At 49.2% G+C, this 13,282-nt stretch overlaps 1 protein-coding gene across 2 annotated transcripts; it reads right to left on the bottom strand.

The window, feature by feature from the left end:
* Positions 1–1,351: 1,351 nt before the first annotated feature.
* Positions 1,352–12,582, bottom strand: UCHL1 (ubiquitin C-terminal hydrolase L1). 2 transcript variants are annotated; one of them, XM_045531718.1, is made up of 9 exons: positions 12,499–12,582; positions 12,399–12,410; positions 11,872–12,000; positions 9,016–9,166; positions 7,038–7,123; positions 6,912–6,959; positions 5,632–5,698; positions 4,506–4,564; positions 1,352–1,770 (listed from the first exon to the last, which is right to left on the bottom strand). In XM_045531718.1, exons 1-9 carry the CDS (start codon positions 12,529–12,531, stop codon positions 1,684–1,686), a joined length of 672 nt encoding a protein of 223 aa, XP_045387674.1. In that variant the 5' UTR covers positions 12,532–12,582; the 3' UTR covers positions 1,352–1,683. The 2 variants fall into 2 exon arrangements, with proteins under 2 accessions (XP_045387674.1, XP_045387675.1); XM_045531719.1 differs by lacking the exon at positions 11,872–12,000 and having other exon boundaries at positions 12,499–12,573.
* Positions 12,583–13,282: the final 700 nt, after the last annotated feature.

Raw genomic sequence — 13,282 nt, 5'->3', positions numbered from 1 at the left:
TATGAACTCAATGTACCTTATACCGTGGGTGTATATCATGATCCAATGCCACGGGCCCAAATTGTCCCAGCTTTGGCCACTGGGAGCTATTTCAGTTGGCTCCTTTGACATACCCCAATCAATGTAGGGTTTTTTAGCAGTTTCTGTCTATAATTTTTTTCAAACAAATGTCTTTGGCATTTGTTAAACCTTACTTCATAAATAAATGTATCCTTATTGTATAGATAAGGATATACTACGTAATTTATACACTTTCATTAAAGATTCAATGAAGACACTTGTTCTCAACACAATGGATACTTGACTGTGACAGTTCCCTTCTGGTTACACAGATTAAGGGCAGTGGGGGAGGAAACCTGGTGCTTCTGCCTTTGCTGTTGGCCTCTCAGACGTGCTCTGGCCTGTCTGGTGCGAGGGGTCCAGGTGATTTGGATCTCAGCTGCCTTAGTGTTTTAGCTCCCATTCTATAGCGATTTTTTTGTTTGTTTGAGGCAGAGTCTCGCTCTGTTGCCCGGGCTAGAGTGCCGTGGGTCAGCCTAGATCACAGCAACCTCAGACCCCTGGGCTCAAGTGATCCTCCTGCCTCAGCCTCCCAGGTGGCTGGGACTTCAGGCATATGCCGCCATGCCCCAGGCGGTGGGGCGAGTGGTGTCACCGTGGAGGAACCTGAGAACCACCTCAGCCAGGCAATCAGGGACATCACCGACCGTGGTGACTCATGTTTCTGTGCCCTTTTTATGAGACAAAAATGGTACTTTACTTCTGTGTTCTTCCTCCCCAAAACCTAGTGTAAGTATCAGAAGACATTAGACAAATCCCAACAGGGGGGCATCTTACAAGATACTTGACCAGTGCTCCCCAAAACGGCCAAGATCACCAAAAACAAGGACAGTCTGAAAAACTGACACAGCCGAAAGGAGCCTACCAGGACATGACAACTAAATATAATGGTTTCCTGAAACAGAAAAAGGACATTAGGTAAAAACGAAGGAAATCTGAATAAACCATGGACTTGGGTTAATAGCAACGTATCAGTATCTTAATAACAGAGGAAACTGGGTGGGGAGTTTGTGGGAACTCTATAATATCTTCAATTTTTCCATAAATCTACAATTGTTCAAAAAAATACTGTTTAAAATTTTTTAAACATTAGTTTCTACAGGTACACATAGGGACTATAAATGCATACGAAAAAAACCTAGAGATACGCTAACCCAGTATTTTTACGGTAATTTTCTTAGCTGTGCTCTGTGAGGTGCTTATATGGAAAACCTTTGTAGATTACTATAAAAATAATTTGAGATCTACCGGGCGAAAGGTAAAAGAAAGTGAGAACAAGTTTAAGCTTATCTCTTATCAGCAGAAAAGATTTATTCCTTGTAAGGACAAACAATTAAACCACATCCAGGGCTTAACTTACAGACACAAAGCCACGTGGGCATTTAAAGCATCGGTTATGTGGGTACGAGACGTACGGGGGGGGGAAAGCTTCGCCGTCTGAAGCTCACACCACGCTTGGCTTGATGGATAGCGCGTGCTTGGGTGTGGCTGGGGAGAGCTCGTCTGCGGAATGGGGGGGGACAGCTGTGTTTCACAAACACTGGAGCATTTTAGACGCCTGGGGAGGTATAAGTCTTCACGTTGAAGGGAACGAGGGGAAGAGCCAGGTGCCCCCGCAGGGCACTAGGCCGCCTTGCAGAGGGCCACAGCCGAGAAGCGGACCTCCCCCTGCTCGCGCTCGGTGAACTCTCTGCAGACCTTGGCCGCGTCCTGCAAAGGAGGAATGTCATTAATACCCAAACAGCAAGAGCTCGGCGCAAAAGCTTCAAAGGGAAAGCACCTCCAAGGCCTGTAAATGCTCAAAGTTCACCCTGGTCAACTTTAAATCCCTCACTGAACTTGAAAACCAGGGCTTAAGGCAAGAGTGAAAACACCCAGCAATGGGCAGGACAGGAACACACGCTGTGGATTTGCTTCAGAAGCTCTGACTCCTTTATCACTTCCCCCAAACGCTCTGCGCTCGCTCACCTTGGGCCTGGTTTTGGCGAGAAAACTAAACTATTAATGTCCTTTTCCTCAAATCTAAGCCAGAAAGAAAATCGATCTCTCTGCTGCAAGAGGGCGTAAGAGAAAAGTTCTTCTAACTTAGGAATTCCTGGAGTGGAGACAATTTTCTTCTAAGCCAACAGTTTGCAAAACAGCCTCAAAGTTTACCTACTAGTATTCCAGGTACAGACAGACCAGTGATGGGTTCTTAGAGATTTATGGTGAACAGACATGTGTTACTACTTCTAAGACCTAGATTACAAAGACTGAGAACAGAAAACTGATCCCAATGTTAGGTATTTACCAGATTCTAGGGCTTAAATGCTTTGGGATCGATCAATTACTCTGCTCAATTTCTAAAAAGTGCAGTGGAAAGAAAGCTCCACGAGCCACACTAAATGTAAGACCTGCAAGAAAAAGGAATACTCTGTGATGTGGAATAACAACAGAACACTAGCTCTGAAAGTCCATAAATCAACAACTCAATGAGTTTGCCCTTAAAAAGCATCAACCAGTGGAGTTTTGTTCCTGCTCTGGAACCACATTTAGAAACTAAAGGGGATGGATCGAGATTGGCATCTGCATTTTATCTATAAGAATTTTTAATAGATTAATGTTCCAGACCTTCCTTCCCCAAAACAACTTTCCTATAGGACTCAGCACTGATTTCTACATTAAGGGAAGAGAAAAGCCATCTTCTCAACAGACAACGTGCAGTGACCTCATGCATTCAAGTTTAGGGTACCTGGATTAAGTTTACGTCTTTTCTCACCAGCTTAACAGTGATTTAGTGTGACATTTAGATACCCAAAAACATCTTCAACCATACAGAACCAGCCTTACTTAGGGTAAGAACCTAACTAAGATGCTGGCTTAATTTAATTAGAATCTCATTTAATTTTATGTGAGACTTTAATTAGAATAATTAAGAAGTTTTCCCTTCCCTACACCTCAAATTCTACTCATGTAACAGTGTTAGACATCCTAACATGGGGGGCATTTTTATGGAATCAGTATCTTAGAGACGAGTTAGCACGTACCTTCAGAGCTTTATTAGAAAGACCAGAGTCTTCCTCCCAAAGGGATCAAAGACCAGAAATTCAGCCTCTGTTCTTACTCTCTTCCACAAGTGAATTCTGACTGTCATGCAACCCCCGCCATCCTGCCTCTCTAGATCTGTTCTTCATTCCTGACGACTATCTCAGCAGCAGACCAAGAACTGGCTGTAACTGACATCAGGTGTGTACGACAGCCAGCTGGACACAGTGACCCTCCCTCCCGGGGAGGCCTGACTTGCTGCACTTGCACCCTAAGGCCGTGAGGTCTGGGAGGCTCCAACGACAGGTTCTGAGACAGGTTCTAGACGCACCCTGTTGAGGTTTGAATCATGCCTCTGCCTGTAAGTCACTGCTCCTGGGCATTATTCAACCTCTTTACACCTGCGTTTCCTCATCTATAAAATGGAGGTGACGACACACACCTCACTGTGTCATTAAAATAATTCTGCGAATGATAGAAATCACTCAGGACAGCAATTAGCACAGGGCTCAGCAAACCACAGTCTGCGGGCCAAATCCAGCCTGCTGCCTGTTTTTTGAAGAAGTTTTGGTGCAACACGGACACACATACTCATTTAGACACTGTCCACGGGCTGCCCTAGAGCTGAAACCGCAGAATTGAAGGTGTGCAACATGCCACACGCCACACAAAGCCTAAAATATCTTCTATTTGGCTCTTTATGGAAAAGCCTCCCCTGGCCTGCACACAGCAAGCTCACAAAAGACAATGAGCTATTGTTGCAAATAAGGTGGCTAAACCTTAATAGCAGCTTGTATTTTATCCTAATTGAGCATCTGTCTTTACAACAGCAAATTGATTCAACTCTGAGACTCATTTTTAGGGTGCAGGGGCCTAGAGCAGTCTGCAAACTCCTGCCCAGAATCAAGGGGTGATCCTGGGTCTTCAAGCTCCTGTCAGGTATGTTTTGAATCTGCTTCTCTCGTTCTGTAACAGTGAACCACGTGGGAAGAAAAACTCCTGAATTTCACCACCTAAACAAAATCACTGTCGGCAAGACTGACCCAAACCCAGCAACCCTGCAGGGATTAGGAAAGGGCTCAGGTTGCTGTTCTGTGAGCGTTTAGCTATGACGTCATCTGACAGGGGCACAACAGTCACCTTAATCCCACAGGGAAACAAAGCAATGGCTTTCAGGCTCATTCCCGCTGTGCACTAAAGACAGCACACGAACCAGATTAGTCAAGGCTTCTCTGAGGGATCCTGTTGAAAATCGTTTGCTATAAAATCAGGTAGATAGAATTACTAAGATGATCTTTAAGCCCTAACGAGTGCTGTTAACCCAGATGGTTGATGCTGGCTGTACTGAAATACATTGAGAATAGACAATTTAGCCGAAGCAACGTGGGTCCCAGTAGACAGAGATGCATGTCAAAGGTCACCTGCAGCAGGCTGTCCTCTGAACTGGTGCCATGGTTCACCGGGAAAGGCATCCGTCCATCTGTAACAAGGAAGCCAGGCACGTCAGTTTTCTCTATATGTTGTCTGGTTACTGTCCCAGCCCACAGGGGAGTTTCTAGATTCTTCCAAACACCACGGTCAAACCCACGAAAGGAAGCCTGGTTATGAAGCGACAGGCTGCAAATGAGGGTCAAGTGTTCCTCAATCTCCATCCCAGGAGATCACACAAGCTCAGTTCAGCTCCACTAACAGAGGGGCTCGTGCCCTGTCTCTCGGGAAGGACCACAGAGCAGAAGTCAGGTGCAAGCTCTGACTGGGGGCCTGGGTACAGGGGAGGGGAAGGCAAGGGATTTATTTCACTGCCCCACAACGACTGCCGATCACCCCACCCCCCGGTCTCCTCCACCCTATAAGCCCACAGGCAGGGTCTCGACTGGAGGCAACACTGTTGCAAGTCTTCCCATTAATACGAAAGGGATGAATCCTATAAGATGCATCATCTTTCTTGATGTCATAAAGCAGTTAACAGAAATTACTCCAACACGCCCAAACTCTTTTTACACAAACAAGGTCATATTCAGGCACTGATCCTTTTCCAAAAGTACTCTTTACCTGAAAAGGCTGATACTAGAGGATGCTGTAGGAGCAGATGAAAACAGAAAGTCTGAACATGCATACCTCCACTGGTTATCAGATTTATTCTCCTTACTCGTTTGCGACTAAAGCCATTCATTCGGTAGGTCAGTTGCCTGAGAAGTTGCTCTGGGTTTGATAAGGGGTTAAGTGTCCCCAGGAGAATACCTTGTTACTGTGGCTTCATAAAGTGACTTGGGAAGGGTGGGGAGAGGGTGAGGGAGGAGAAATTACCTACTGGCTACAATGTACACTGTTTGGGTGATGGTTACACAAAAAGCCCGGACTTCACCGCTATGCAATATATCCATGTAACAAAACTGCTCTTGTATCCCCTAAATCTTTTTAGAAAATAAAAAAATTAAAACTGAAAAAAATGGCACACCAAGCGCTATAAAGTCACACAATACAAGAAATTAAGCCCAGAAGAACACATGAAGCTATACTGGATTCCAAAAACGGCGTGAAACATACCAAGTTCATACAGATGGCCATCCACGTTGTTGAACAGAATAAAATGAAAATTCACTTTGTCATCTGCCTGAAGAGAGTCAAGAAATTTTTTTTGAAGATGAGTACAAGATAAACTTGTTAAAAATAAATTACCTTGCAATTCAAGTGAAATATGCTTGAACCAACTTGCTTGTATTTTTAAAAATCATTATAGCTACTATGTGTATATTTGCAACATACTAAACCCATTAAGGTAGATACACTGTAACCGTCAGAACAACTCGGTTGTTAGATACACTGTAGATACACTGTAACTGTCAGAACAACTCCATGGGGATGCTACTGTTACAGACTTTTTACTGAGGAGGAAATTAAGGCTTAGGGGGAAGGTAAGCATCTCACCCAGGTCAAGATTAGGAGGTGGCAGAGCCAACTGCAGTTACAAAGTCTCTGTCATCTAACTTAAATTCAGCTGCTGACTTGGAGGTTCTGTTCAGATTTATGGACACTTAAGCCTTCTAGAAATTGTCCTTGTTGATATATCTTATTCTGCCTAACAGTCTGTGAGGATATTTAAAATGCCCAATTACTAGGGGAGGTATTACTCCATCAGACTCATTTGGATCTGTTTTCCTTTGGGTAGATACCCAGTGTGGGACTGCTGGACAAATGTGTAGCTCTACTTTCAATACTTTGAGGTTTCCCCGTACAACTTTCCACAGAGGTTGCACTAGTTTTCAGTCCCACCAGCAGTGTATGAGTGTTCCTATCTCTCCAAACCCACATCAATGTTTGTTGTTTTAGGACTTTTTGATAAAAGCCATGTTCATTGGAGTTAAGTAATATTTCTTTGTGGGTTTAATTTGCATTTCCCTGATGATTAGAGACATTGAGCATTTTTCATACATTAGTTGACCATTAGTCTATTTTCTTTTGAAAATTTTCTGCTCATGTCTTTTGCCCACTTTTTAATGGGGTTATTTGATTTTTGTCTTACTGATTTGCCTGAGTTCTTTATAGATTCTAGTTATCAGCCCTTTATTGGATGTATAGCATGCAAATATTTTCTCCCACGGATCTGAACAAAATACCGTCTGAATTTACTCAAGACTATTTCAACTGCCAGTTAGATTTCTGAAAAGTCATTTTTCTGAACAGGTCTAGTCAGAGCATTATTTGGGTGGAATTCTCTGGGGTTAATCGTCCTTGGGTGGGTGACATTTGCTGCGCTCTGTAAGAGACTCCTGCATGTATTTCAGTGGACACAGCGCCAGGGCAGCCTGGCTCCGGTTTGCATTTACCCGACATTGGCCTTCCTGCGCCACCGCGTCGTGGGCTGCCTGGATGGCCTGCAACACAGAGGAAACCGTCAGCACAAAAACCTGCAGAGCTATTTAAAAGCGGTACTCTGAAAGCTCTCTTCCTACCTCATTCTTTTCAAAGCACTTTGCTCTGTCTTCAGGAGACATCTTTTCTGTTTCAGAAAGAAACTGTTTCAGGACTGATCCATCCTCTGTAAAAAAATAAAAATAAAAATAAAAAATACTTGTATTAATATAGATAAAATAATACAAATACGTGCACATTTACCACTGACTTAAGCCTTCGCATAGCTGGTCACTGAGCAACCTGAATCTTTCACACGGCCCCCAAGGGTGCAGACGAGCTGTCCCCTCTTCCCCAGCCCCTTCCTCCAGCAAGTCCCTACTCAGCTGCATCCAGACCAGAAGGTCTCCCCCTTCCTCCCATGTGGCCAGCTCGTCCTTGCCTCTGCTCCCTGCCACCACCGACCTCCTTCCCCTCCCACCTCAAACCCATCTCTCAAATCTCTTGTCACTTTCCTATAGCACTTACCATGTGTAACAAACACCTGTGAGATTATTAGCACCCAAAAGCCAGGGGCTGCCTCGTCTACTGCTGGATCTACAGCACTTAGCAATGTATGACTAACATCCATCGTATACATGATGCTACCATCACATTCTTATTTAGCAAAAGCTCCCAAACCAAGATTTTTATTTCAGGGCAGAAAATACCATCTTAAGTCATTCAGTTACCCAGATAAAAATTAACACCGAGATCTTGAATAGAAATTTGAAGAACCAAATAATCTGGCACAGAGACACCTGGCTAACTGCTGGCATAAGCATTTTGTTATGGCTCGGTGTGCATAAGCCCAAGAGACACTAATTACACAGCTACAGCTTATATTTCGTAAGAACTCAATTTGAACTTTCAGCTCTAAACTTGAACTTGTTAAATGGAGACCATTTTGAAACTTGGAAGTGACAGGAGTCCTCTTAACTTCACGAGGACGGCCGTAGGTCTAAGTCTCTGACAGTCTCAGTACCCTGGTTCCCAGAAGTTACAGCATCTTTGACCTCGGGAACATGGCACTCCACAGTGACACTCACTACAGAAGCAACAAAGGGTCAAGCTGCAACTTTTTAATATGGCTCAATCAAGTCAATATTTTGAAAATAATTTCTAGATGCTGTGGATGTTTATGGCCAGATAAGTCTTTTTATTAATCTCAAACATATACTAACACACTAAGATCCCTGGTTGTCTAGTGGTTAAGGAAAAAATAAAAGCAAATAAGTTTTTTAAAAAGCATGCTAAGAGTCAAGTCTTAGCTAGACTTCCTAAAAGATTTACTCTCTGCCCTTTTAAGAAAGTTTGCTGACCCTTGGTCTAAACCACACACAATGGCCGTGTTATCTGAACGTATTTCAGTGCTGGTAAGCGCACCTCTCACAACCACAAGGGCTCAGACTTGGTTCTCCTATATCCCCAACCCCGGCATTCACCGGAAGGAGCCAGAGCCCTTGGCGTGACCTTGTTCACAGCTGCCTGGTTCAAAGTTTCTACGTGTCTCCTTCCACACTGTGTCCAGCTGCTCTAAGCTGCTCTGGTTCTCCTGTTGCTTCTGAACCATCATCGACACCTAGGTGTCCTACTGTCGATATTTTCTGGCTTAAGGTCACCTCTAACTCTCCAGCATCGCTGAGAACTGAGCAGGAGCAGGTGAGAATCGCTACAGTAACCGGCCCTCGAGTGCTCTTCCTGCACGTCAGAGCCAACGAGGCTGTGAGCAGAGGAACTGCGTGCGCAAAGGGGCATCCAAAACAGCTCGTCACTGAGTCGACCACCCCCTCGGGGCAGCCACACCATCACCTTGGAGGATGAGTCTCCTCCCCTCAAAGGGAAGAAGAAGAATTCACTCAAGGATTATATACGGGTAAGTAGTAGCCAGGACTAAACAAGGTCTCAAAGAAATGTTAAGGCAATGAATTTGCTGAATAGACCCTGGGGGTTTGTAACCGAAGTGTCACAGTGAACTCTGCTTTCTGAACCGCATTCCAAGTTCAAATCAAGGACGACTGGCCTCAACGCCACGCGTACCGAATTCCAGCTTGTCCTGATTGTTGGCCACGGCGTGGATCAGCCCGACTGTGCCGCAGGAGTTCCCGATGGTCTGCTTCATGAAGTACACTTTGGGACTGACTTCCTGTCCCTTCAGCTCTTCGATTTGTTTTTTCCTGAAGTTCTCATGCTGTGAGTGTAGAAAACATTTCCATATCTCAAAATGAAAATACAGAGAACTGACAGATGGCAGTACAGTGAGTTCTAGCACCTAAATGCAAACACGAGTGGGAGGTGTGGCCGGGAGCCCGGGTTCTAGGTGCCGGCCTGTGCCCAGGGAAGGGCCTGTCTGCCCCCCGCGCCAGCCCCGGCCTCCGCAAGGTTCCCAGACTCCACCCTGACGCTGCAGTGCAGCGCATGCCGATGCTGCCCAGGCTGTCTAGACACCACTGCAACCCTGCAGCCGGGAAGGCAGCGTGTCCGGACGCTAGAAAACAAACAGACCAGTTCCCTGTGTTCTTCCTCTAACACTGTCTGTCTCACAACGGCGCCCTAACCAAGCTTCGGTCAACATAACGCCCAACACCACCACCAGTGAGTTTATATTTCACCATTCGTTAAAGTTCTAATCTCTATTCTGTCTAAGTATACTTCTCAAAAACAAAACAAAACAAGCCTTAACTGTTAAGAGGAGCAAGTGAAAGAAATTATTCCCTCTCCCCCTTGATTAGGAAGGAAAGACAACTGGTCCTGGGGGTTGGGCTGTGATTTTACAAGAGGAAGAGGTGACAGTAGTTTGTCCCCGCCAGCTATACAGTTTAATTTGAGGACTGATTAGCAATTTGGGGAGAAGAACGGAGACTGGTAACCGGGGGAGACTCAGAGACGGACTTCTTCAAAACACCTGCCAGCTTTTTGTACAGTAATTCAGTAAGCCTGGATCTTTTACTAACACGTTTCAAAGACCTTAAAAGTTGACTTCTCAGTTAGAAGCAGGATGCTAATAACGCTACAGAGACACCAATCCCTCATAACCAGCAAAATTCGGACAGAACATCAGAGACTTATTTCCCATTCCAGCAGCCTTGCCTTTCTGTACGTGGAACTGGAGTTCAAGCTTGTCTGTTCACTAGCAGAGGAATAAGCTCTCTTGTTCCATAAAATCAGCTTAAACTCCAACTAGTAGAACATCCTCACTTCTGAGCTTCCACCAGATCCTTAAATTGTTACTACTGTTAAGAGTTTTCACTTTCTAGCCCAATGTAGGTAAACATTTTAAATGGGATAGTAGCATCCTTTAGGGTTGTCTGAGCTCTCTGACGGAGACACTTCCGTAAATATTTCACCATCCCTTAAAATCAGGGTTTTAGAAGTGGGCCATTTAGGCCGTCCTAACATTTCCTTAGTCAAAATTATGTATCTTCCAAATTAACAGCAGCTTGTTTGGAAGTCAACCCAGAAAACCTCAACTTTTCTTTACATCTGCTTTAAATCTGTTTTGCCCAGCAAGCGGTCTGTGTAGCAGAAAACTGCTCAGTAAATCTCATAGGTTGCACTGCAGCTACAGGAGGAAGTACTGAGCTCTTTCCAACACAGCCGTTCAAATTAGAATGTTCTTTAACAAGATACACCTGATCCAGCAAAAGGGGACCAGCCGGCTCTGAAGGCAAACCGCGCTGCAACACTGCCTCCCTGAGGCCTCGCCTCCGAATGCCGCTCAAAACCTCTGCGTCATCATGGTCGCTCCAACAGAAAAGCCCCGAGATGCTGAGTGCAAGACGGGAGACCGACGTGGTCAACAAGGAAGCTAACGTCAGCAGCTCCCTTTCTGCCCAAGGAAAGGCTTTGGCAATAAAAACATGTCAGTAAGACTATCTTAAGAGCTGTAGTAAGTGTTTTTAGCTCACAACACTAACTCACTTATTAGAAGGCAGGCCAGGAACTTCCCACCCATCTCGGTTTAGGCTGTGGATGCTTCTAGAACACCTAGCCTTAGACGGTGTTTCAGTTGGCCTCACTCTCTGTCTGGAGTGACGCTGCAAATGCTAATGCCCCGGGTTGTACCGAAGCCAGTGTCAACCTCCCCCCCCCCCCCCAAGTCAGGGCTCAGGTGACAGCAATAGGAGACAGACAATGCCACGCTAATTACTGCGATGCCAAACGTCACAAGGAAACACATGTCCCACCCATGTTTCTAGACCTGATGCTCAGCCTTTGAGCACGTATGTCCATGCGCACGTGTAGGAGGACAAAGGGCAATGGGAAGGTGTTTGTGAATGTGCTAACCACCACCTATTCCATTCAGTTACGAGATCAGAGAAGAAAGGAGGAGCGGAGGGAGGTGGCTCCGGCACAGAAACCACAAACACAAATGATTAAGCTTTAAAAGGACCGTTCAAGAGGCTGAAAACCGAGCGTGCAGGTTGCGGGAAGTGGAGGAGTGGGCAGAATCCCTCAAACCCGTCAGACCCCAGGCAGTGGGGATGGAGAATTCGAGAACCTAATGGCTTCCCTGTGATTTAGGCAAGCCCTGCCCCCCCGTTTACAGCTGGGTGGGAGTCTGAGAACCGAACAAAGAGCTGACAGGTCCCAGCCCTTAAAGAGAAAAACCAACCATTTTCCGGAAGGGAAAGCTCAAAAAAGCCCAAATTCAAGGGATTCATGAGTCGATGAATTATCCCCCGACTAATGGGGATGATGTAACCGAGATGCCGCCTCCCTTCCAAATCCAAGGCAGCTCTGGGAGGATGAGCGGGGCCCGGGGAGTGGGTACCAAGACAGGGCGGCGCCACCTCGCCCGGGAGGGGCCGTGAGGCCGGGCGGGGCGGGCGGCTATCAGCGCCGGGTTGGGGACAGCGTGCACCGCCGCGACCGTCACCCCAGCCCACGCCCTACCTGCGCGGTGAGGGGGAACAGCAGCAGCAGCGCGCAGGCGGGTGCGGGCAGCGAGCCCAGGGTCTCCTCCTCCAGCCCCAGCACGTCCGCGAAGCGCCACTGCCCGGCGACCCCCAGCCGGGCCAGCACCTGCGGGGACGAGATGGGGCGGCCAGGCGCGCGGGGACAGGCGAGTCACGGGGACCTGCCTCGCTCGCGCGCCCCTCCGCACCCCGACCCGAGCCCGGGAGGAGGCCGGGCCCGCCCCGCCGCCCCCACCCCAACCCAGCGGGCGCCGTGACACAGCACAAAGCGCGGCCCACACGCGGCTCCCGCGAAGCCCGTGTAGACGAGGCCGCGCGGCCCGCGCCACGCCCTCCGGGGCCCCGCCCGGCTCGGCTCGCAGCAGGGCGCGGCCCCTCCGTCGCCCCCCGACCGGTTCCGCAGAGTCGCCCCCAAATGCAGGGGCCGAGGGCGCGCGCGGCTCGGTCCCCGCCGGCAGCCGGGCCGGGGGCGCCGCCGGGGCGCGGGCGGAGGCCGCCACTCACTTTGTTCAGCATCTGCAAGGGAAGCGCAGAGGACGCGGACGGTCAGCCCGAGCCGGCGGCCAAGGCCCCCCCGGGCCGCCCGGCCCGCACCCGCGCTCACCTCCGGGTTGATCTCCATCGGCTTGAGCTGCATCTTCGCGCCGCGACGAGCCGAGCCGAGCGCAGGAAGCCGCGCGGAGCCGCCCCGCGCCCGCTATAAAGCGCCGGCCGGACGCACCGCGCAGCGTGCGCGGGGGACGGGCGGGCGGGGCGAACCCCCCGCGCGGCGATGGTACGGCCGGGCCTGCGGGGCGGGCGGGCTCCTGGCGGGGAGGGGGCGCCGTGCGGGGGCCGGGCCTGCGGGGCGGGCGGGCTCCTAGCGGGGAGGGGGCGCCATGCGGGGGCCGGGCTTGCTGGGCTGGCGGGCTCATCCCGGGGAGGGGGCGCAGCGCGGGGGCCGGGCCTGCGGGGCGGGTGAGCTCATCCCGGGGAGGGGGCGCCGTGCGGGGGCCGGGCCTGCGGGGCTGGCGGGCTCATCCCGGGGAGGGGTCGCCGCGCGGGGTGGGGCCTGCGGGGCGGGCGGGCTCCTCGCGGGGAGGGGGCGCCGTGCGGGGCCGGGCCTGCGGGGCCGGTGAGCTCATCCTGGGGAGGGGGCGTCGTGCGGGGTGGGGCAGGTGAGCTCATCCCGGGGAGGGGGCGCCGTGCGCGATGCTCCCCGCTCCCAGGCAGCAGGCCTTCGCCCGAATCTTTAATATTGGGCTAAGTTTCTGGAAACCCACCTTTCTGCCATTCCAGTCACCCGAAACCTCGGGTCTGTGAGGCGCGGGGAAAAAGCACAGATTCCGACAGGTATATATTTAATACGAATGTAAACGTGTGACCCGCACATCCCGCAGCAGTTTGCG

Source organism: Lemur catta, chromosome 19 (genome assembly GCF_020740605.2).
Source record: "Lemur catta isolate mLemCat1 chromosome 19, mLemCat1.pri, whole genome shotgun sequence".
Lineage (NCBI taxonomy): Eukaryota > Metazoa > Chordata > Mammalia > Primates > Lemuridae > Lemur > Lemur catta.
Note: the sequence above shows the minus strand (reverse complement) of the source record. Positions and strands in the feature narration are given on the sequence as shown.

Coding starts and splice junctions, on each gene's coding strand:
- UCHL1 (XM_045531718.1), bottom strand. CDS start 12,531: ATGCAGCTCAAGCCGATGGAGATCAACCCGGAG. Junction 9,167..11,871: donor TGTTCCCCCTCACCGCGCAG/GTAGGGCGTGGG, acceptor CTACACTCACAG/CATGAGAACTTCAGGAAAAA. Junction 4,565..5,631: donor TGGCCATCTGTATGAACTTG/GTATGTTTCACG, acceptor TCCTTGTTACAG/ATGGACGGATGCCTTTCCCG.